General features: G+C 42.0%; 1 protein-coding gene across 1 annotated transcript in view; it reads left to right on the top strand.

Annotated features, from left to right (window-relative positions):
- The window catches only part of LOC143803016 (uncharacterized), a 53560-nt gene extending 31180 nt beyond the window's left edge, over nucleotides 1-22380 (top strand). Inside the window, exons 2-7 of the mRNA XM_077281375.1 lie at nucleotides 12976-13081; nucleotides 13200-13376; nucleotides 13458-13581; nucleotides 13662-13723; nucleotides 13940-14393; nucleotides 17724-22380. Coding sequence (XP_077137490.1) covers nucleotides 13004-13081; nucleotides 13200-13376; nucleotides 13458-13581; nucleotides 13662-13723; nucleotides 13940-14393; nucleotides 17724-18493 — 1665 coding nt within the window. The 5' untranslated portion in view covers nucleotides 12976-13003 and the 3' untranslated portion in view covers nucleotides 18494-22380. The remainder of the gene's footprint in view (nucleotides 1-12975; nucleotides 13082-13199; nucleotides 13377-13457; nucleotides 13582-13661; nucleotides 13724-13939; nucleotides 14394-17723) is intronic.
- Nucleotides 22381-25160: the final 2780 nt, after the last annotated feature.

Raw genomic sequence — 25160 nt, 5'->3', positions numbered from 1 at the left:
TATTTTCATACTACGTTTGTCATTTCATCTAAAATCACCGCCAATATATGTGGGGGCCTCTGTCTGCCTATCGGGGAAATTTCTCTAGAGGTGAGCCAGGACTATATTTTCCTCTGCCAGGATTAGTTAGTCCTCCGGCCGGCGCTGGGCGTCTAGGGATAAAAAACGTAGGCAACGCTACCCGGCTACTGTTAGTTGTGCGGCAGGTTTAGTTCATGGTCAGTTTAGTTTCCATCCTTCCAAGAGCTAGTACTTATGTTTGCTGGGCTATGTTCTCTTGCCATTGAGAACCATAACAAGCCCCCAAAGCATTATCAGAAGCGTCCACCTCCACAATGAATGAAAGTGTTGGATCTGGGTGTATCAACAGCGGTGCTGATGTGAAACAGATCTTAAGCCGATCAAAAGCTTCTTGAGCCTGTGATGACCACTTAAAGGGCATTTCCTTCTTTGTCAAGGAAGTAATAGGACGGACAATATCAGAAACATTTCGAATGAAGCGTCTGTAGAAATTTGCAAAACCAATAAAACGTTGAACCTCCTTAACGTTCTTGGGTACAGGCCAGTCAAGGATAGCCTGAATCTTACCAGATTCCATGTTCAGCCCCTGGAGAGAGATGATATAACCTAAGAACTGTATCTCAGAACGATGGAACTCGCATTTCTCCGGCTTAATATACAGATGGTTCTCTTTCCGACGTCTTAAAACAGTTTTGACATGTTCTTCATGTTCCTGTAAAGAGTCAGAAAAGATTAGTATATCGTCCAAATAGATCACCACAAACTGGTCCAGCAAATCTCTGAAAATGTCATTAGCAAGGTGTTGAAACGTTGCAGGGGCGTTACAAAGCCCGAAGGGCATCACAAGAGATTCAAAGTGTCCATACCGGCATCTGAATGCTGTCTTCCACTCATCCCCTGGACGAATACGCACCAAATTATAAGCCTCACGAAGATCCAGTTTAGAGAACACCTTAGCATGGCGGACTCTTTCCAGTAATTCGGGAATCCGAGGCAAAGGGTAACGGTTTCGTACGGTTACCTTATTGAGTTCCCGATAGTCAACACAGGGTCTCAGGGTCCCATCCTTCTTTTTTTACAAAAAAGATAGGTGCCCCTGCTGGTGAGGAAGAAGGACGTATGAAGCCTTTGGCCAGATTTTCATCAATATATTCCTTTAAGGCTTGAAGCTCAGGTGCTGCCAAAGGGTATACGTTACCAAAAGGAATAGCTGCCCCAGGAAGCAGCTCAATGGGACAGTCATAATGCCTGTGTGGAGGAAGCTGATCTGCATTCTTCTTGTCACAGATGTCAGAGAACTCTTTATATGCTGGAGGTAAAGAAAATACCTGTACATGTGGACATGTGTAGCCGTGGACTCAGGGACAGCTACTGTTAACGCTGAGTTGCTCCTTGTTGGAATGATAATCTCCTTGGTCTCCCAGTTGATAATTGGGTTCTGAGAATGCAACCAAGGAATGCCTAAAATCACAGGAAAATGAGGAGAAGAAATTAGCAAGAAAGAAAGTTGCTCCTGATGATTAGGCTCCAACAAAATTTCAAGGGGTACGGTCTCCTGATCCACAGGCCCAGAGATTAAAGGTGACCCATCCACTCTTTCCATGGTAATTGGAGATGCTCTTTGCTGAATTTCAATACCATGTTCCTTGGCAAATGCGATATCCATGAAATTGCCACCTGCACCAGAGTCAATCATAGCTGTACTGGAAATCCACTGTCCTGAACACAGGATCTTAATAGGGAGAGAACAGTGAGAGTTCATCTCCTTCAGCTCCTTGGGGGGTGAAGTCATAGAAAGTGAATGGAATACAGCGTTTAAAGGCAGGCTACATTCAGAGATGTCAGATTCATCATCACAGTTGTCATACTCCCCTACTGCTGCTAGCACCTTGTTAGGCCGTCTAGGACACTTAGGACAATTGATCAAGAAGTAATCAGACTGGCCGCAGTAGAAACATAGACTTTCACAAAGGCGATGCTCCCGGCGCTCATTGATCTCGCGCCTCTGAACGGAATCAATTTGCATGGGCACCTCCAACACCTCCCGAGAGGTTTTACCTGCAGGCTCTTTGGAAGGAAGGGAAAAGAAATACGGTTATATGCAGCAAATTTCTCCTGCCTACGCTCAGTAAGGTGAATGTCAATGCGTACACAATGCTGTATAAATGTCTCTAGCTCTTGTGGTGACTCAGAGCGGGCTAGTTCATCTTTTATAATACTAGACAAACCCCTTTTAAAAATAGGCAATTGTGCATAACTGTCCCAATTGGTATCTACCGCTAATCTCCTCAATTCAGTGGCATCCTCAAAAACAGAACGTTTAGCCTGGCGTAAAGACAATAAAGCAGATTCAGCGGTTGCACGGCGATTAGGGTCATCAAACATTAATGCCATAGCGGCCAAGAAATCATCCAAGTTATTTAACCGTGGGTCACGAGACTCGATCATCGGATTCGCCCAGGCGAGCGCTCGTGAGGTCAATAGCATTATTACACACAATACTTTGGATCTATCAGTAGGAAAACGGTCAGCATGCACATCAAAATATAGCATACATTGATTCACAAAGCCACGAAATTTGTCGCGATCACCATTAAATCTGAATGGGGCAACTTAGGTGGGCTAGTTGGTGGCGGTTGCCCAGAGGGTAAAGTCACTTGTGCAGCTATTTGCATGCTTATGTCCTGAAAAGCCCGTCCATACTGGGACTCTATGCCAGCAAGTTTGTTTTCCTGGGCTGCCATGCGGGTGCTTAAGTCCTGCAAAGTCTGTCCAAACACTTGTTGATTGTGTTCAAAGCTTCCAAACTTCTTTTGCAGACCTTCCACATCTTTCTGCAGTGATCTAATTATGGAAAACACCTGCTCTAATCTGCTTTCTGCAGTCATTGTTCCAGCAGTCTCCTTTTTTTTATGGCTAGAGTATCCTGTAATAATTATAGGGGATAACTCAGGAGACTCTTTGCGTGGAACAAGACAACTGCAGGACACAGTTTTATAAGTGGTAAAGTCTATATTATCACACGGTGATTCAAACAGGTGCAGAGAGAAACTCAAGTCCACAACACTTGGAGTAAATATTAAATGCAACTTAGCAGTCTTTAGGAAACTTCAGAGGAAAATGCAATCAAGCAGAAAGTCTATGAAGCACAATTATTCTTGAGGATACTTGACACGAATAAATACTTGTCTTAGTCCAAACACAGATAGATATGCTATAAGGCAGTTCAAATCGTATCTTAGCTCAACCAGGGAGGCCTGGTTAACCCCTTAAGCCCCGAGGGTGGTTTGCACGTTAATGACCGGGCCAATTTTTACAATTCTGACCACTGTCCCTTTATGAGGTTATAACTCTGGAACGCTTCAACGGATCTTGGCGATTCTGACATTGTTTTCTCGTGAGATATTGTACTTCATGTTAGTGGTAAAATTTATTCGATATAACTTGTGTTTATTTGTGAAAAAAATGGAAATTTGACAAAAATTTAGATAATTTCACAATTTTCCAACTTTGAATTTTTATGCCCTTAAATCACAGAGATACGTCACGCAAAATACTTAATTAGTAACATTTCCCACATGTCTACTTTACATCAGCACAATTTTGGAACCAAAATTTTTTTTTGTTCGGTAGTTATAAGGGTTAAAAGTTGACCAGCAATTTCTCATTTTTACAACACCATTTTTTTTAGGGACCACATCTCATTTGAAGTAATTTTGAGGGGTCTATATGATAGAAAATAACCAAGTGTGACACCATTCTAAAAACTGCACCCCTCAAGGTGCTCAAAACCACATTCAAGAAGTTTATTAACCCTTCAGGTGTTTCACAGGAATTTTTGGAATGTTTAAATAAAAATGAACATTTAACTTTTTTTCACACAAAATTTACTTCAGCTCCAATTTGTTTTATTTTACCAAGGGTAACAGAGGAAAATGGACCCCAAAAGATGTTGAACAATTTGTCCTGAGTACGCCGATACCCCATATGTGGGGGTAAACCACTTTTTGGGCACATGACAGAGCTCGGAAGCGAAGGAGCGCCATTTGACTTTTCAATGCAAAATTGACTGGAATTGAGATGGGACGCCATGTTGCGTTTGGAGAGCCCCTGATGTGCCTAAACATTGAAACCCCCCACAAGTGACACCATTTTGGAAATTAGACCCCCTAAGGAACTTATCCAGATGTGTGGTGAGCACTTTGACCCAACAAGTGCTTCACAGAAGTTTATAATGCAGAGCCGTAAAAATTAAAAATCATATTTTTTCACAAAAATGATCTTTTCACCCCCAATTTTTTATTTTCCCAAGGGTAAGAGAAGAAATTAGACCACAAAAGTTGTTGTTCAATTTGTCCTGAGTACAACGATACCCCATATGTGGGGGTAAACCACTGTTTGGGCGCATAGCAGAGCTCGGAACGGAAGGAGCGCCATTTGACTTTTCAATGCAAAATTGACTGGAATTGAGATGGGACACCATGTCGCGTTTGGAGAGCCACTGATGTGCCTAAACATTAAAACCCCCCACAAGTGACACCATTTTGGAAAGTAGACCCCCTAAGGAACTTATCTTGATGTGTTTTGAGAGCTTTGAACCCCCAAGTGTTTCACTACAGTTTATAACGCAGAGCCGTGAAAATAAAAAATTTTTTTTTTCCAGAAAAATGATTTTTTAGCCCCCAGTTTTGTATTTTCACAAGGGTAACAGGATAAATTGGACTCCAAAAGTTGTTCTCCAATTTGCCCTGAGTATGCTGATACCCCATATGTGGGAGGGAACCACTGTTTGGGCGCATGGCAGAGCTCGGAAGGGAAGGAGCGCCATTTGGAATGCAGACTTAGATGGATGGGTCTGCAGGCGTCACGTTGCATTTGCAGAGCCCCTGATGTACCCAAACAGTATAAACCCCCCCATAAGTGACCCCATATTGGAAACTAGACCTCCCAATGAACTTATCTAGATGTGTTGTGAGAACTTTGAACCCCCAAGTGTTTCACTACAGTTTACAACGCAGTGCCGTGAAAATAAAAAATCCTTTTTTTCCCACAAAAATGATTTTTAGCCCCCCAAATTTTTATTTTCCCAGAGATAACAAGAGAACTTGGACCCCAAAAGTTGTTGTCCAATTTGTCCCGAGTACGCTGATGCCCCATATGTTGGGGTAAACCCCTGTTTGGGCGCACGGGAGAGCTCGGAAGGGAAGGAGCACTGTTTTACTTTTTCAACGCAGAATTGTCTGGAATTGAGATCGGACGCCATATCGCGTTTGGAGAGCCCCTGATGTGCCTGAATAGTGGAAACTCCCCAATTCTACCTGAAACTAATCCAAACACACCCCTAACCCTAATCCCAACTGTAACCCTAACCACACCCCTAACCCTGACACACCCCTAATTCTAATCCCAACCCTAATCCCAATCGTAAATGTAATGCAAACCCTAACTTTATCCCCAACCCTAACTTTATCCCCAACCCTAACTTTAGCCCCAACCCTATCCCTAACTTTAGCCCCACCCTAACTTTAGCTCCAACCCAACCCTAGCCCTAACCCTAGCCCTAACCCTAACCCTAACCCTAGCCCTAATGGGAAAATGGAAATAAATACATTTTTAAAATTTTATTATTTTTCCCTAACTAAGGGGGTGATGAAGGGGGGTTTGATTTACTTTTATAGCGTTTTTTATATCGGATTTTTATGATTGGCAGCTGTCACAAACTAACAGACGCTTTTTATAGTAAAAAAGTTTTTGCGTCTCCACATTTTGAGACCTATAATTTTTCCGTATTTTGGTCCACAGAGTCATGTGAGGTCTTGTTTTTTGTGGGACGAGTTGACGTTTTTATTGGTAACATTTTCGGACATGTGACAGTTTTTGATCACTTTTTATTCCGATTTTTGTGAGGCAGAATGACCAAAAACCAGCTATTCATGAATTTCTTTTGGGGGAGGCGTTTATACCGTTCCACGTTTGGTAAAATTGATAAAGCAGTTTTATTCGTCGGGTCAGTACGATTACAGCGATATCTCATTTATATCATTTTTTATGTTTTGGCGCTTTTATACGATAAAAGCTATTTTATAGAAAAAATAATTATTTTTGCATCGCTTTATTCTGAGGACTATAACTTTTTTATTTTTTTGGTTATGATGCTATATGGCGGCTCATTTTTTTGCGGGACAAGATGACGTTTTCAGTGGTACCATGGTTATTTATATCTGTCTTTTTGATCGCGTGTTATTTCACTTTTTGTTCGGCGGTGTGATAATAAAGCGTTGTTTTTTGGCTCGTTTTTTTTTTTTTTTCTTACGGTGTTCACTGAAGGGGTTAACTAGTGGGACAGTTTTATAGGTTGGGTCGTTACGGACGCGGCGATACTAAATATGTGTACTTTTATTGTTTTTTTTTGTTTTTTTTTAGATAAAGAAATGTATTTATGGGAATAATATTTTTTTTTTCTTGTTTATTTAGGATTTTTTTTTTTTTTTTTTTGCACATGTGGAAATTTTTTTTTAAACTTTTTTACTTTGTCCCAGGGGGGGACATCACAGATCTCCGATCTGATAGTTTGCACAGCACTCTATCAGATCGGCGCTCTCACTGACATCGCTGCAGGCTGCAGCTTTCATCTGCAGCCTGCTCCGGACCCGGAAGTACTTCCTGCAGGACCCGGATGCAGCCCCGTGGCCATTTTGGATCCGGGGCTTGCAGGGAGGAGACGCTTGGTACAAGGTGAGTACATTCCCTTGTACCGATCGTCTCAGGGAAGCACGCAGGGAGCCCCCTCCCTGCGCGATGCTTCCCTGTACCGCCGGTACACCGTGATCATGTTTGATCGCGGTGTGCCGGGGGTTAATGTGCCGGGGGCGGTCCATGACCGCTCCTGGCACATAGTGCCGGATGTCAGCTGCGATAGGCAGCTGACACCCGGCCGCGATCGGCCGCGCTCCCCCCGTGAGCGCGGCCGATCGGCTATGACGTACTATCGTCACTGGGAATTAAGTCCCAGGTCACCTTGACGGGATAGTACGTTATATGGGATTAAGGGGTTAATAGTCTCAGGTTCTTGCAGAGCAGAAACAGCTTACATGTCCAGCAAATAAAGAGGCAAGTACCAAACCACCGTGGATAGGAGATCACCAGAAAATCAATGAACTCGGGAATAATTTAAAAATAGACCTTTATTTATAAGGTTGGCAACAATTGCATACAGCAATAAAAATATTTAAAATAAGAACAATAAAAAGTATATATAACTTACGAGGTCAGGAAATGGAAATGCTCAATAGAGTAGCCCCCAGTGCAGTATCTGCTATCTAACTGTGCATATCATAAGATGCAGCGGTTACAATAAGAAGTGTTAAAATATCAAGAAGAACCGTGATTATAAAAATATATTATAAATTATGTGCAAAATACAAATTAATTTTATAGCGCTGTGCAAATAGTGCAAAAAATAGTGCAAAATAATGCAAAATAAAACGGGATTACCGTATATAACCCGATCATATAAAGTGCCCACGTGTGCAGGCCTGTACTCAGGCCAAACAATAGTTAACCATTTGCTTGTATAAGATAGCACAGCAATATATACAGTGGGGCAAAAAAGTATTTAGTCAGTCAGCAATAGTGCAAGTTCCACCACTTAAAAAGATGAGAGGCGTCTGTAATTTACATCATAGGTAGACCTCAACTATGGGAGACAAACTGAGAACAAAAAATCCAGAAAATCACATTGTCTGTTTTTTGATCATTTTATCTGCATTTTATGGTGGAAAATAAGTATTTGGTCAGAAACAAACAATCAAGATTTCTGGCTCTCACAGACCTGTAACTTCTTCTTTAAGAGTCTCCTCTTTCCTCCACTCATTACCTGTAGTAATGGCACCTGTTTAAACTTGTTATCAGTATAAAAAGACACCTGTGCACACCCTCAAACAGTCTGATTCCAAACTCCACTATGGTGAAGACCAAAGAGCTGTCAAAGGACACCAGAAACAAAATTGTAGCCCTGCACCAGGCTGGGAAGACTGAATCTGCAATAGCCAACCAGCTTGGAGTGAAGAAATCAACAGTGGGAGCAATAATTAGAAAATGGAAGACATTCAAGACCACTGATAATCTCCCTCGATCTGGGGCTCCACGCAAAATCCCACCCCGTGGGGTCAGAATGATCACAAGAACGGTGAGCAAAAATCCCAGAACCACGCGGGGGGACCTAGTGAATGAACTGCAGAGAGCTGGGACCAATGTAACAAGGCCTACCATAAGTAACACACTACGCCACCATGGACTCAGATCCTGCAGTGCCAGACGTGTCCCACTGCTTAAGCCAGTACATGTCCGGGCCCGTCTGAAGTTTGCTAGAGAGCATTTGGATGATCCAGAGGAGTTTTGGGAGAATGTCCTATGGTCTGATGAAACCAAACTGGAACTGTTTGGTAGAAACACAACTTGTCGTGTTTGAAGGAAAAAGAATACTGAGTTGCATCCATCAAACACCATACCTACTGTAAAGCATGGTGGTGGAAACATCATGCTTTGGGGCTGTTTCTCTGCAAAGGGGCCAGGACGACTGATCCGGGTACATGAAAGAATGAATGGGGCCATGTTTCGTGAGATTGAGTGCAAATCTCCTTCCATCAGCAAGGGCATTGAAGATGAAACGTGGCTGGGTCTTTCAACATGACAATGATCCAAAGCACACCGCCAGGGCAACGAAGGAGTGGCTTCGTAAGAAGCATTTCAAGGTCCTGGAGTGGTCTAGTCAGTCTCCAGATCTCAACCCTATAGAAAACCTTTGGAGGGAGTTGAAAGTCCGTGTTGCCAAGCGAAAAGCCAAAAACATCACTGCTCTAGAGGAGATCTGCATGGAGGAATGGGCCAACATACCAACAACAGTGTGTGGCAACCTTGTGAAGACTTACAGAAAACGTTTGACCTCTGTCATTGCCAACAAAGGATAGATTACAAAGTATTGAGATGAAATTTTGTTTCTGACCAAATACTTATTTTCCACCATAAAATGCAAATAAAATGATCAAAAAACAGACAATGTGATTTTCTGGATTTTTTTTTCTCACTTTGTCTCCCATAGTTGAGGTCTACCTATGATGTAAATTACAGACGCCTCTCATCTTTTTAAGTGGTGGAACTTGCACTATGGCTGACTGACTAAATACTTTTTTGCCCCACTGTATGAAAAAAATTTTTTTTATATGTACCTGGGGGGTAATCGAGACCTGAACCTGCGTGCGCCCGACGCGCGTTTCGGATGTGTCTCCTTCGTCAGGGGGACCCACTGACGAAGGAGACACATCCGAAACGCGCGTCGGGCGCACGCAGGTTCAGGTCTCGATTACCCCCCAGGTACATATAAAAAAATATTTTTTTCATATATATTGCTGTGCTATCTTATACAAGCAAATGGTTAACTATTGTTTGGCCTGAGTACAGGCCTGCACACGTGGGCACTTTATATGATCGGGTTATATACGGTAATCCCGTGTTATTTTGCATTATTTTGCACTATTTTTTGCACTATTTGCACAGCGCTATAAAATTAATTTGTATTTTGCACATAATTTATAATATATTTTTATAATCACGGTTCTTCTTGATATTTTAACACTTCTTATTGTAACCGCTGCATCTTATGATATGCACAGTTAGATAGCAGATACTGCACTGGGGGCTACTCTATTGAGCATTTCCATTTCCTGACCTCGTAAGTTATATATACTTTTTATTGTTCTTATTTTAAATTAATATTTTTATTGCTGTATGCAATTGTTGCCAACCTTAAAAATAAAGGCCTGTTTTTAAATTATTCCCGAGTTCATTGATTTTCTGGTGATCTCCTATCCACGGTGGTTTGGTACTTGTCTCTTTATTACAGTGGTTTCCACTAGTGATATCTCACAGCATAACCTAACCACGGGTGTATTCTGACCTATTAAAGATACTCTCTAGGTTAATAATATAATTGTGTGGATCATTCTGGGTATACTGTGTTTAATAATTATGTCCAGCAAATGCAGATGGAAGTAAATACGAGCAGCAGATGAAGGAGGATTACTGGAACTGGTGTATGCAGCAGGAACTCAGAGCAGAGTAGCAGGATCACCACACAGGTTCACAGGAGCAGGTGTATAGCCAGGGAGTAATCAGAGGTCAGGAGCTGGATGCAAGGCAGAATACTCTAGCACAGACTGAAGGCTGGGGTGGAGTTTTATAGCAGGAAGACACAATGCACATGAGACCAAAGACGCCATCTTGGAAAAGGGGCAGTAATGCACAAAAGGTAAAAAATGTTCAGAGTCCTGACAGGACCATCTTATCAGGCCATGTGCAGCATTATGTGGGACAAATATCTGTATGGGGCCATGTGCAGTATTATATGGGGCAAATATCTGTATGGAACATCTTATGGGGCCATAATCAACATTTGTGCAGCATTACATGGGGCATATTTTATTATGGAGCATCTTATGGGGCTCATCATAAACTGTATGGAGCATTATATGGTGCTCCTGATTCAATATTCAGACGTCACCGCTCTGCTGTTCAGAATCCCAGAGTGTCTATCAGCCATATCCTCCTTCTTCTCCTCTCGCTTCCTCAAACTCAATGTGGACAAATCTGAACTCATCATCTTTCCTCCATCTCACAGATCTTCCTTACCTGACCTATCTATCGCAATCGATGACATCATGCTTTCCCCCGTACCGGAAGTCCGCTGCCTCAGAGTAACCTTCGACTCTGCCCTGTCCTTCAAACCGCACATCCAAGCTCTTTCCACCTCCTGTCGCCTCCAGCTCAAAAATATCTCCAGAATCCGTCCTTTCCTCAACCGTCAATCTACTAAAATGCTTGTGCATGCCCTCATCATCTCCCACCATGACTACTGCAACATCCTTTTCTGTGGCCTCCCTGCTAACGCCCTTTTACTTTTCCAGTCCATCCTTAACTCTGCTGCCCGACTAAAGGTACCTTCACATTAAGCGACGCTGCAGTGATAGCGACAACGATGCCGATCGCTGCAGCGTCGCTGTTTGATCGCTGGAGAGCTGTCACACAGACCGCTCTCCAGCGACCAACGATGCTGAGGTCCCCGGATAACCAGGGTAAACATCGGGTTGCTAAGCGCAGGGCCGCGCTTAGTAACCCGATGTTTACCCTGGTTACCAGCGTAAAATGTAAAAAAAACAAACAGTACATACTTACATTCGCGTCCCCCGGCGTCCGCTTCCTGCACTGTGACTGAGTGCCGGCCCTAACAGCAGAGCGGTGACGTCACCGCTGTGCTGTGCTTTCACTTTCACCTTGCGGCGCTCAGTCAGTGCAGGGAAGCGGACGCCGGGGGACGCGAAGGTGAGTATATACTGTTTGTTTTTTTTTTAATTTTACACTGGTAACCAGGGTAAACATCGGGTTACTAAGCGCGGCCCTGCGCTTAGTAACCCGATGTTTACCCTGGTTACCACTGTAAAACATCGCTGGTATCGTTGCTTTTGGTGTCAAACACGGCGATACACGCCGGTCTGACGACCAAATAAAGTTCTGAACTTTCAGCAACGACCAGCGATATCACAGCAGGATCCTGATCGCTGCTGCGTGTCACACTCAACGATATCGCTAGCCAGGACGCTGCAACGTCACGGATCGCTAGCGATATCGTTTAGTGTGAAGGTACCTTAACTCATCTCTCCCCTCACTACTCCGCTTCCCCCCTCTGCAAATCTCTTCACTGGCTCCCATTCCCTCAGATTATCCAGTTCAAATTATTAACACTGACCTACAAAGCCATCATAACCTGTCTCCTCCATATATCTCTGAACTAATCTCCCGATATCATCCCTCATGTAATCTCCGGTCCTCCCAAGACCTCCTTCTCTCCTCCACACTTATTTGATCCTCACCCAACCACCTCCAAGACTTCTCCCGAATATCCCCCATCCTCTGGAATTCTTTGCCCCAACACATCCGACTATCAACCACATTCGGTTCCTTCAGACGGAACCTGAAAACCCATCTCTTCAGGAAAGCCTACAGCCTGCACTGACCCCGCTGCCTCCTCATCACTACCGAAGCTACCGCCTCACCAACACCGGAGCTCCTGCAACCCTCAACCTATTGTCTCCTTCCCCACCATCAGGGCAGGGTCCTCTCCCCTCTGTATCAGTCTGTCATTGTAAGTTTGTCTACTGTAAGTGATATCTGTAACTTGTATGTAACCCCTTCTCATGTACAGCACCATGGAATAAATGGTGCTATAGAAATAAATAATAATATGGATATTCAAAAACACTTAACCTACCGATGTCTCAATTAATTTTACTTTTATTGGTATCTATTTTTATTTTTTAAATTTACTGGTAGCTGCTGCATTTTCCACCCTAGGCTTATACTCGAGTCATTAAGTTTTCCCAGTTTTTTGTGGCAAAATTAGGGGGGTCGGCTTATACTCGGGTATATACGGTAAGTCTTTAGAATTTTCCTTTGTTTTTCCCATGATTCACTTCCACAAAGATGTTGTGACAATCAGACTTTTATAGATCCCTGTTCTTAAAATTAAACATGTCGCCCCCTCACACCTGATTTTCATCCTATTGATTGAAAACATCAGACTTTAGTTTCAACTTCAAATTAGTTGTCCTAAATGTTCACATACCTTACTGATTAACAGATATGTGATATTGGATTATTTTCAAAGTTTCATATTTTTGAATCATTTGTTTACAGTATTTTGATTCTTTATCTGCTTTTAGGACTAAATAATCTGATGTAAATTTAGGGCAAATTTATGCAGAAATAATGAAAATTCTAAACTGTTCACAACCTTTCACACACCGCTTTATACCTCAAATGTTTCTACTAATTATCTCCAGTTAATTTTTGTGTTTTTCACTTGTTTATATTTAAGATCTTCTGTTGAATTTTTCTAAATAGAAGTTTTTCCCTGTCTGATCCATCAAAGATGACTAAGGACAGAGACAAAATGGCGGAGAAGATACTAAACCTCACCCTTGAGATAATCTTCCATGTTACCGGAGAGGTGAGAGGCTCTGATGTCATCACATGACTCATTATCTATGGGAATAACGGGATATGACCGGAGAGGTGATGGACTCTGGAGATGTCTGTAGTGATATTATTAATGTCTCCACACTCAGGATTACACAGTAGTGAAGACCTCTAGTGATCGCTGTCAGGCCCCTGTGTCTGAAGGACGGGGAGGAACCCTGAGCCCAATCCCGGGGCCTCCACCTCACCCCCGGATACATGAGGACATCAATGACCAGAAGATCCTAGAACTCGCCAACAAGATGATTGAGCTGCTGACTGGAGAGGTGACTGCTGGGAATGCTGGGACATTATACAGGACAGCACTGGAGGATTCTGGGTGATGACAGTATCATTGTGTGTGTCAGGTTCCTATAAGGTGTCAGGATGTCACCATCTATTTCTCCATGGAGGAGTGGGAGTATCTAGAAGGACACAAGGATCGGTACCAGGAGGTGATGATGGAGGAGCACCGGCCCCGCACATCACCAGGTAATAGACAGGACTAAATACACACGGCCTATAATTCTCTGTATGTAATAATGATGTCAGTCCTGTCTGTGTCTCCTCAGTTCTCTCCAGTAAGAGGACAACCCCAGAGAGATGTCCCGCTCCTCCTCCACAGGACCATCAGGTAGGTGGAGATATCCCTATGATGTGTAGACAGCTGTGACGTCCTTGTGTTCAGTCTTGTTTTCTGCCAGTATTATATGGTTTATACTTGTGTAATGAGAGCGGTGGAGACGGCAGGGTCACAGCTGACCACAGACATCACATGTCCGGATCTTCTCACCATTATTCCCGGGGACTTCTCCGATTATTGGGGACTTTTACAATATTTGTTTTGCAGGTTTTGGATCCGGATAAAGATCTGAACAATATTAATGTTCCAGAAAGAAATGTGAGGGGCGATCAGCGGTGTAAAGAGGAGACCCCTAATGTGAGGGGCGATCAGCGGTGTAAAGAGAAGACCCCTAATGTGAGGGGCGATCAGCGGTGTAAAGAGGAGACCCCTATTGTGAGGAGCGATCAGCGGTGTAAAGAGGAGACCCCTATTGTGAGGAGCGATCAGCGGTGTATAGAGGAGACCCCTAATGTGAGGCGCGATCAGCGGTGTAAAGAGGAGACCCCTAATGTGAGGGGCGATCAGCAGTGTAAAGAGGAGACCCCTAATGTGAGGGGCGATCAGCAGTGTAAAGAGGAGACCCCTAATGTGAGGGGCGATCAGCAGTGTAAAGAAGAGACCCCTAATGTGAGGGGCGATCAGCGGTGTAAAGAAGAGACCCTTACAGATGACCGCCCAGGTGAGTGGAGACCACGAAATAAAACAGAAAAGTTGCCGATTTTTCTTATTCTCTGAATGAAACAAATTTTTATGCTCTTTGCTCTTAGTTTTGTAGCTGTATATTAAACAGGTTGTTCGACCCCAAAATCCAATTTTTTTTAACCCCTTCTTGACCGCCAATATGCCTTTTAACGGTGGCTTATTCCTCAGCGCCTCTTTTTAACACACTGATAAATAAGGGTATAGTGCCTCCCAGCATCGGAAAATCTCCAGGGTCTAGGCTATCACCTCTTTATCACCCCTTTATGTAAAAATAATAAAATAAAAAAAAATATTTTTTTCCATTCTTTGCGGTTAGGGTTGTAGTGTTGGGATTAGGGTTAGAGGTGTGTTGAGGTTTAGGGTTGTGGTTAGGGTTGCGTTTAGGGTTAGGAGTGTGTTGGGGATACGGATGGGGTTAGGGCTGTGTTAGGGTTGGAGTTAGAATTGGGGGGCTTCCATTGTTTAGGTACATCATGGGGTCTCTAAATGTGACATGGTGCCCGACATTGATTCCAGCCAATTTTGTGTTCAAAAAGTCAAACGGTGTTCCTTCCCTTCTAAGCCCTGTCATGCGCCCAAACAGCGGCTTTTCCCCACACATGATATATCTGCATACTCAGAAGAAATAGCACAACACATTTTGGGGTCTATTTTCTCCTGATGCCCTTTTGAAAATAAAAAAGTTTGGGTCTAAAGTAAATTTTTTGTGAAAAAAGTAACATGTTCATTTTTTTCCTTCCATGTTGCTTTAGTTTTCGTGAAGCCCCTGATGGGTTAATAAACTTCTTGAATGCGGGTTTGAGCACCGTGAAGGGTGCAGTTTTTAGAATGGTGTCACTTTTGGGTATTTTCTGTCATATTGACCCCTTCAACCTCACTTCACATGTGAGGTGGTCTCTAAATAAATAATGGTTTTGTAAATTTTGTTGGAAAAATTAGAAATCATTGGTCAACTTTTAACCCTTATAACTTCCTAACAAAAAATCTATATATGTTTCCAAAATTATGCTGATGTAAAGTAGACATGTGGGAAATATTATTTATTAGCTTGTTTTGTGTGATATGACCATCTGATTTAAGAGCGCAAAAATTAAAAGTTTGAAAATTGCACAATTTTCAACATTTTTGTCAAATTTCCCTTTTTTCCCATAAATAAATACAAGTTATATCGAAGATATTTTACGACTTACATGAAGTACAATATGTCTCGAAAAAAAATCAGTGGAATCTGTTGAAGCGTTTCAGAGTTATGACATCATAAAGTGACAGTGGTCAGAATTGGAAAATTTGGCCCGGTCATTAAGGTTAAAAATTGGCTCAGTCACTAAGGGGCTAAGTTATTCTGTGCTGTGTTGTGATATACAACACCCCTATACATTGTTGTTCTTTCTGCCTTTCCTCCTGAATTTCATTTCGTTCCTGGCTCACAGTTTTGTTTACCTATGGCTCTTCCAAACTTGACCGCTACCTGTGCGTTATTACTGTGCGGCGAAGAGTCTGTAGTGATGTGTGCGTGTGTGGATGGATGAATGTGTGCGTGTGGATGGATGGATGTGTGCGTGTGGATGGATGGATGTGTGTGTGTGGATGGATGGATGGGTGTGTGTGTGCGTGTGGATGGATGGATGTGTGCGTGTGGATGGATGGATGTGTGCGTGTGGATGGATGGATGGGTGTGTGTGTGCGTGTGGATGGATGGATGTGTGTGTGGCTGGATGTGTGTGTATGGATGGATGGATGTGTGGCTGGCTGGATGTGTGTGGCTGGATGCGTGTGGATGGATGGATGTGTGCGTGTGGATGGATGGATGTGTGCAGATGGATGGATGTGTGCGTGTGGATGGGTGCGTGCGTGCGTGTGGATGGAGATGGATGGATGTGTGTGGTGTATGTGTGTTTGGAGATGGATGTATGTGTGTGGATGGATGGATGTGTGTGTATGGATGGAGATGCATGTGTGTGATGGATGTGTGCGTGTGGATGAAGATGGATGGATGTGTGCGTGTTCGGAGATGAATGGATGTGTGTGGTGTGTGTATGGATAATGTGTGCGTGTGTTTGGAGATGGATGTGTGTGTGGATGGATGGATGTGTGTGTATGGATGATGTGTGCGTGTTTGGAGATGAATGGATGTGTATGGATGGATGTGTGCGTGTGGATGAAGATGGATGGATGTGTGTGTATGGATGGAGATGGATGTGTGTGGTGTATGTGTGTATGGATGATGTGTGCGTGTTTGGAGATGGATATATGTGTATGGATGTGTGTGTGTGCGTGTGGATGAAGATGGATGGATGTGTGTGTATGGATGGAGATGGATGTGTATGGATGTGTGTGTGCGTGTGGATGGAGATGGATGGATGTGTGTGGATGTATGAGGGAGTGATGGATTCACACATTATACATTATACTCACCTGTGTGGAAAGCTTTTCCTTCTTGGTTTGTCCAATCAGCTGAGTTATTCCCCTGATGCCTGGCACTGTCTGCAGCAGGAGGAGGCTGGAGTGGTCGGGGAAACGTCTGGCAGAGACTGGGGACAGTTACCACCAGACAGACAGGAAACCTTTAGCCAGGGAGTGAGCAGCTCCTCTAGAGTCAGGAGACATCTGCTCACCAGACTAAGTGTGATAACTAGGACACCATGCAGAATGCTGGCAGGGGCTATATTACAAACTGTCAGCATTCTGCATCCTAGGTACATACACAAATTGTACAGAAAGCCCGGACAACCCCTTTAACACCTTCATCTAAAATACTAATTAAAAATGTAATACAGTTACAGGTGATAACACAGTTGGCGCCTTTATGTTACAGATGCACATTATTTCTGCATATGTGAGGGAGGCTTAGTTTCCTATTATCAGTATGTTTGGTCCCAAAAATGTCATAAATTAATGATATTGGGGGTGAGGGGGTTTCTCGAAGATTATTCTGCTAAAGTCATTTTGACAAGGGTTAAGAGGTAAAGAGCTTCACAATGGGGAAAGTTTTTCAGCATTCTGCCGTTTTGTACAGGAAATGTACAGATTTGGGGATTTATTTTTATTCTAAAGGGCTCGAATGTGGGAAATATGTGCTTGGTTGTACATTTCTGTTGCTGACTCCTCCATTCTTATATATAGAGATACTAATCCATATTATCAGCTACTTTTCTATGTGATCTCACTTTGGAATTGTAGAAGAGTCATTTTTGTAATAAGACCATTATTATGTGGCCAGTGCAATGATACTGCAGTCGGGGGCCTGAGTTTACCAGTGAATTTTACATTTACAGATTTTACATTTTTTGTTTTATTTTTTTTACAGGTAGTTGTGGCATACATTGTACATATGAAGAGCATGCCGTAATCCCAGGTATAGCCTCAGCCCTTCAAATCCAAGATCTGTCAACTGATGCTTCTATCCAATCTCCCGATTCACTGCAGAATGTTGAGCAAAATGAAAGTCACAAAAGGGATGTTCAACACACAAGAACTCCCACAGGGGAGAAGCCATATTCATGCTCAGAATATGGGAACTGTTTTACTGATAATTCATCTATGGTTGACCATCAGAAAACTCACACAGAGGTGAAGCCTAATTTATGCTTAGAATGTGGGAAATGTTACAGAAGAAAATCAAGTCTTGCTGAGCATCTAAGAACTCACACAGGGGTGAAGCCATATTCATGCCCAGAATGTGAGAAATGTTTTACCTATAAATCAGATCTTGTTAGACATCAAATAATTCACACAGGGGAGAAGCCATTTTCTTGTTCACTATGTGGAAAGTGTTTTAGACAAAAGTCAGCTGTAATTGTACATCAAAGAACTCACACAAAGGAGAAGCCATTTTCATGTTCAGAGTGTGAGAAATGTTTTACCCATAAATCAGTTCTTGTTAGGCATCAAAGAATTCACACAAGGGAGAAGCCATATTCATGTACTGTATGTGAGAAGTGTTTTACCCAAAAGTCGGCTCTTATTTCACATGAGATAATTCACAAAGAAAAACCATACTTATGTATAGAATGTGGAAAATGTTTTACTTGGGAATCGCAGCTTGATGTACATATAAAAACTCACTATGTGATTTAGATTAAGTGGTTCACCTTGGTACAATTAGACTTTAAACCAAGCACCATAGTAGTATCTGACCTGCCCCAAATTAGCACTCCTAAACAAGGGTGGTTTTTGAGTTGTCTTCCGACTGTTAATGGTATAAATGGTCACTGCCATTACAGACAATGTGCTCTCATTTAATACCATTAGGCTATGTGCACACGATGCGGATTTGTTGCGTTTCAGCAGCGGTTTTTCCACTCGGAAATGCTTCAAAAATGCAAGTGATTACTGAAGCAATGTTAATCAATGACATTCCTGAAGTGTTGTGTACATGATCCAGAAATTTCCATCCTTTATTTTCCGCAGCATGTTAATTCTTTTTGTGGATCTGCAGCGTTTGTGCACCCATTGACTTCCATTGAGTCAGTCAAATCCGCTGCAAAACTGCAGGTGTAAAAAGATTTGCGGATTTGCTGCAGATTTGCGGCCAAAAACGCTTCAGAATTGTCAAAGGGAAGTGATGTCAGAAGGAGGAAGAGTGTGTGGGCAGAGAATATGTGAGCGGAGAATATGTGCGTGTCTGCAGCTGTGTGCGAGTGTCTGCAGCTCTGTGCGTGCGGGTTTCTGCAGTTGTCTGTGGGTGGGTGTACCCATGCGATGAACAACCCATAGTGATTGTACTTAGGCGTCGTTTGATGGGATTACTACTCCCATCCGGCTATGTCTCCTGTCACATATAACAGAGACAGTATGAGCCCATGGTGGGAGAATAGTCTCATCATCCGGCACTTGAGCTGAATTGTTAAAAAAAAAAAAAAAAAAAACCTTGACATAATCACATATACAATACATACCGAACACCTAATCCCTGACGCCCGCATCTCCTGCAAACAATAAAAAAAAATACCAACATATACTCACCTTTCTGCCGCATTCATGTTTCCTTCAATGACAACCAGTCGCCCTGTCCCTGCAGCTGAAAAACACCCCCATAGTATGATGCTGCCACCACCATGTTTCGCTGTTGGGATTGTATTGGGCCGGTGATGAGCAGTGCATGGTTTTCTCCACACATACCGCTTAGAATTATCACCAGAAAGGTCTATCTTCATCTCATCAGACCAGAGAATCTTATTTCTCATAGTCTGGGAGTCCTTCGTGTTTTTTTTAGCAAACTCTATGCGGGCTTTCATATGTCTTGCACTGAGGAGAGGCTTCCGTCGGGCCACTCTGCCATAAAGGCCCCTACTGCATCTCTGGAGCTCAGCCACAGTGATCTTGGGGTTCTTCTTTACCTCATTCACCAAGGCTCTTCTCCCACAATTGCTCAGTTTGGCTGGACGGCCAGGTCTAGGAAGACTTCTGGTGGTCTCAAACTTCTTATTTTAAGGATTTTAGAGGCCACTGTGCTCTTAGGAACCTTGAGTACTGCAGAAATCCTTTTGGAACCTTGGCGAGATCTGTGCCTTGCCACAGTACTGTCTCTGAGCTCCTTGCCCAGTTCCTTTGACCTCATGATTCCCATTTGGTCTGACATGCACTGTGAGCTGTGAGGTCTTATATAGACAGGTGTGCGCCTTTCCAAATCAAGTCTTATCAGTTTAATTACACACAGCTGGACTCCAATGAAGGAGTAGAACCATCTCAAGGAGGATCACAAGGACATGGACAGAATGTGACTTAAATATGAGTGTCTGAGCAAAGGTTCTGAATACTTATGACCATGTGAAATTTCAGTTTTTCTTTTTTAATACATTTGCAAAAATTACTACATTTCTGTTTTATTTCAGTCAAGATGGGGTGCAGAGTGTACATTAATGTGAAAAAAAAATTAACTTTTTTGAATTTACCAAATGGCTGCAATGAAACAAAGAGTAAAAAATGTTGAGGTCTGAGACTATCTCCAATCAGCTACACTCCTACATTTGGACTCCATCTTCTTCAAATGATCAAGAACACCTTACCACACTGATATATTAGATGAAGAAAACCATTCCTCTTGAAGAATGATTCCTATTGAGGAAGCATAATTGAGGATAAAATCTGTATGCCCCAAAGAGCGGGACTTGCCAGTAGACTCATGACAATGGTTATTCACAGCAAATTCAGCTAGTGGTAAATAAGAAACCCAATCCTCCTTATTCTTAGACACAAAATACCTAAGATATGTCTCAGGATTCTGGTTCACACGTTCAGTTTGCCCATTAGACTGCGGAAGAAAATGAAAGATGAACCCAAAATTAAGAAATAAATTGCACCCCTTGGTCGGAAACAATATTAGAATGAATCCCATGTAACGTTACGATTTCTTTGATAAAAATTAGTGACAAGGTCTTGGCATTAAATTAAGCGAGTAGCGCAATGGAATCATACATATTGCTCAATCTGTCCTCAACAATCAATATAATAGCATTACCTGCCAACAATGGTAGGTCAGTGATGAAATCTACTGACAAATGTGTCCACAGACTGCAGGGAATCGCCAAATGTTGAAGAGCCCCAGACGGACAAGTATGAGGGGTCTTAGAACGCGCATAAATACTGCAGGCAGCTACATACTCCTGAACATACTGGTGCACCCCAGACCAGCAAAAACAACAAATAAGATATGTGGTGGCTTTACTACCAAGATGTCCAGCCAAAACCAAAACATGATGAACACTTACAATTTTAAGACAAGAGATTCACAGGAACAGTCTACTGTATTGCCAAGAGTTCCCTATTACCAATGTCATAATTTTTTGAGCTGACGACAGTTTTTTTTGAAAAGTATGCACATGGATGTCATTTACTTAGAGATTCACCCTACGACAATACAGCTCCATCAGATGTGTCAACCTCTAAAATGAATGACTGAGTGATGTCAGGCTCTATAAGAATCGGCACAGAAGCAAAACATTTCTATAAAGAATCAAATGCCTCACTGGCTGGACTGGACCATTTGGAAAAGTCCTTCCCTTTTCTGGTCATATCCATCAGTGGTTTGGCTACTGCTGAAAAGTTCATGATGAATTTATGGTAGTAACTGGCGAAGCCTAAAAACCTTTGTAAAGCCTTTAAGTCCTCAGGACGATTCCAATCCAGTACCATGTGGACTGTCGCTGGATCCATGCGAAAACCGGAGGACGATAAGTAATAACCCAGGAAAGGGATCTCTTGAACCAAGAATATAGAACCTTCTGGTTTATTGTCTCTGAGTATCTGTAAGACCTGCCTGACATGTACTTGATGTTACTCAAGGTCAGGTGAATAAATCAATTTATCATCAAGATAGACTACCACAAATCTACCTACCGGATGACAAAAACTGTAATTCACAAAGTGATGAAAGAAGTTGCGAGCATTAGTCAACCCAAATGGCATCACAAGGTTTTCATTGTGTTCCTCAGATGTATTAAAGGCTGTCTTCCACTCATCCTCCTCATTCATTCGGATGAGATTCTGGTTAAAGAGGTCCGGAATGGGAGTGAGAGGATACGGATCCGTGATCTTATTAGGTTTGTGGAAATCTAGGCAATGGTGTACTTTTTTTCTTAAAAAAAAAAACTCGCTGCAATGGAAGATGAGGAAGGTCTTATATGAACCTTTACCAGACTTTCTGTGATATATACCATGTTCCAAATTATTAATCAAATGACATTTTTCTCGGATTTTCCTAAATGGTCGATGCAAATGACAGTCAGTCTAATAAAAGTCATCACCCGTTAGATTATACATCGAATTTTATTGAAGAAACCTCCCAATGATAACAGTATAATCTCCAAAAATGAATAAGGGTATGTGCACACGTTCAGGAATTTTCGCTTTTTTTTGTGGCGTTTTTTCGCGATAAAAACGCATAAAATGCATACATATGCATCCTATCATTTAGAATGCAATTTTTGTGCACATGATGCCTTTTTTCCGTGAAAAAAACGCATTGCGGTAAAAAAATGAACATGTTCATTAATTTTGCGGATTTTTTGCATTTTTCCCGCCATTCTATGCACTGGGAAAAAAAAGCACAAAAAACGCTTTCGGATTTCTGGCAGAAATGTCCAGTTTTTGTCAGGAAATTTCTGCAAGAAATCCTGACGTGTGCACATACCCTCAAAACTCAAAATGCACTGTTCCAAATTATTAGGCACAGTAGAATTTCTAAACATTTGATGTTTTAAAGAACTGAAAATGCTCATTTGTGGAATTTGCAGCATTAGGCTGCCGTCACACTAGCAGTATTTGGTCAGTATTTTACATCAGTATTTGTAAGCCAAAACCAGGAGTGGGTGATAAATGCAAAAGTGGTGCATATGTTTCTATTATACTTTTCCTCTGATTGTTCCACTCCTGGTTTTGGCTTACACATACTGATGTAAAATACTGACCAAATACTGCTAGTGTGACGGCAGCCTTAGGAGGTCACATTCACTGAACAAAAAAGCTATTTAACGCCAAAACATCCTAACAGGCCAAGTTACATGTTAACATTGGAACCCTTCTTTGATATCACCTTCACAATTCTTGCATCCATTGAACTTGTGAGTTTATGGAGAGTTTCTACTTCTATTTCTTTGAATGAAGTCAGAATCGCCTCCCAGAGCTGCTATTTTGATGTGAACGGCCTCCCACCCTCATAGACCTTTTGCTTGATGATACTTCAAAGGTTCTCTAAAGGGTTGATGTCAGGGGAAAATGGTGGCCACACCATGAGTTTATCTCCTTTTATGCCCATAGCAGCCAATGACTCAGAGGTATTCTTTGCAGAATGAGATGATGCATTGTGATGCATGAAGAATATTTTGCTCCTGAAGGCACGTTTCTGCTTTTTATACCATGGAGGAAAGTTATCAGTCAGAAACTCTATATACTTTGCAGAGGTCATTTTCACACCTTCAGGAACCTTAAAGGGTCCTACCAGCTGTTTCCCCATGATTCCGGCCCAAAACATGACTCCTCCACCTCCTTGCTGATGTCGCAGCCTTGTTGGGACATGGTGGCCATCCACCAACCATCCACTACTCCATCCATCTGGACCATCCAGGGTTGCTCGACACTCATCAGTAGACAAGACTGTTTGAAAATTAGACTTCATTTATGTCTGGGCCCACTGCAACCATTTTTGCTTGTGAACACTGTTTAGGGGTGGCTGAATATTTGGTTTATGCACCACAACAAGCCTTTGAAAGATCCTACCACCTTGAGGTTTGAGGGACTCCAGAGGCACCAGCAGCTTCAAATAACTGCTGCTTGTAATGGTATTTTGGCAGCTGCTCTCTTAATCCAATTAATTTGTCTGGCAGAAACCTTCCTCATTATGCCTTTATCTCCATGAACTTTGTGCTCTGTTTCAGTCACAAATCTCTTCACAGTATGACAGGGTGGATTTGATTTAAATCTAACTGATTTAAATCACGATTTAAATCACTAGTCAGTAAGGCTTGATTTAAATCAGTGATTTAAATCAAAGTTTCTACCTAAACTAGTTCTTGCTACTTTAACATGCAAGTAGAGGAAGATTTTTAGAATCACTTTTTATATTACTTTTTTTCTCCCCAGTTTAATGGGTTAATCATTCATATTTGGACACCACTGTTCTGTTGTACTTAGGAAGGAGAAAAATAATCCTGACCTTAATAACAATTTAAATTGATTTATTCAACTGAAACAATAACAACATTACAGCATAAGTTATTTGCTTAAACAAACATCCATGTTTGTTAACTAATTTGGCTAACCAATATATATATATATATATATTTTAAGAAACTTAGACTGTCAGCCCAGCCGACACATGAAAAACTTAAATACTACTGTCCCTGCTGTCCTCTGTAGCTCACTTGTCGTCATCTTCATCATCATCTTCTTTGTTTCTATTCATAATCTGGAAAAGAAAAACAAGCTTTCCTGCTTTATTGGGTCCCAACCGATTTCTCAATTTAGAATGAATGAGTCCAAAGGAAGAGAATATTCTTTCAACGCCTGCAGAAGAAGCTACTGCTGTTAAAAGTGAAATCATTACTTGAACAGTCTCTAAATCCAAGCGCTTAAGTGACTTCCACCAATTTACTGGTGTGACCTTCCTTAAAATATCTTCAGCAAACATATATTTCTTGAATGGTTCCCCCTTAACTCTGAAGTTTATTATAGTTGGCATTAAAAATGGATGATTGCTGGATACCCATGTCATAGCTAACTCCTCTTCCTCAGCACTTAGGTTTTGACCCTTATATTGGATATTGACAATATTTGCCAAAAAATGAGCTGGAGTCAGTGCTTGTCCCATTCGTTTGTTTACTGCTTGTAATTTAATTCTGTCCATGTGTAGTTCTGTTTTTAAGTGTTCACTCAGTTCCTTCCAAATTTCAACAGCATCCGCAATAAAACAGCAATTTTTCTGTATTTTGTTTAAAGCTTGAGAGATGGGTTTCAGGAAGCTCAGCATATGTTCAACATTTCTCTTAAGCCCAATGTTGAGGATTTTGGCCGTGACAGTGCCATCTATTTTATCTCGATTTTCTTCACAAAGTGTCATCAGAATAGGCCAGTTTTTGATATACTGCTCAAAACAGTCCACCACAGAGTTCCATCTAACATCTTGTGGGAGCGTTAGCTTGGTTCCACCCATCCTTTTCAGAGCTGCTGCAGCAAAATGATTATTACGGAAGTATTTAGCAATTTCAACAACATTAGCCTTTATTTCTGGAACACTTAAGTCTTTGGC

Source organism: Ranitomeya variabilis, chromosome 1 (assembly GCF_051348905.1).
Source record: "Ranitomeya variabilis isolate aRanVar5 chromosome 1, aRanVar5.hap1, whole genome shotgun sequence".
Taxonomy (NCBI): Eukaryota; Metazoa; Chordata; class Amphibia; order Anura; family Dendrobatidae; genus Ranitomeya; species Ranitomeya variabilis.
Note: the sequence above shows the minus strand (reverse complement) of the source record. Positions and strands in the feature narration are given on the sequence as shown.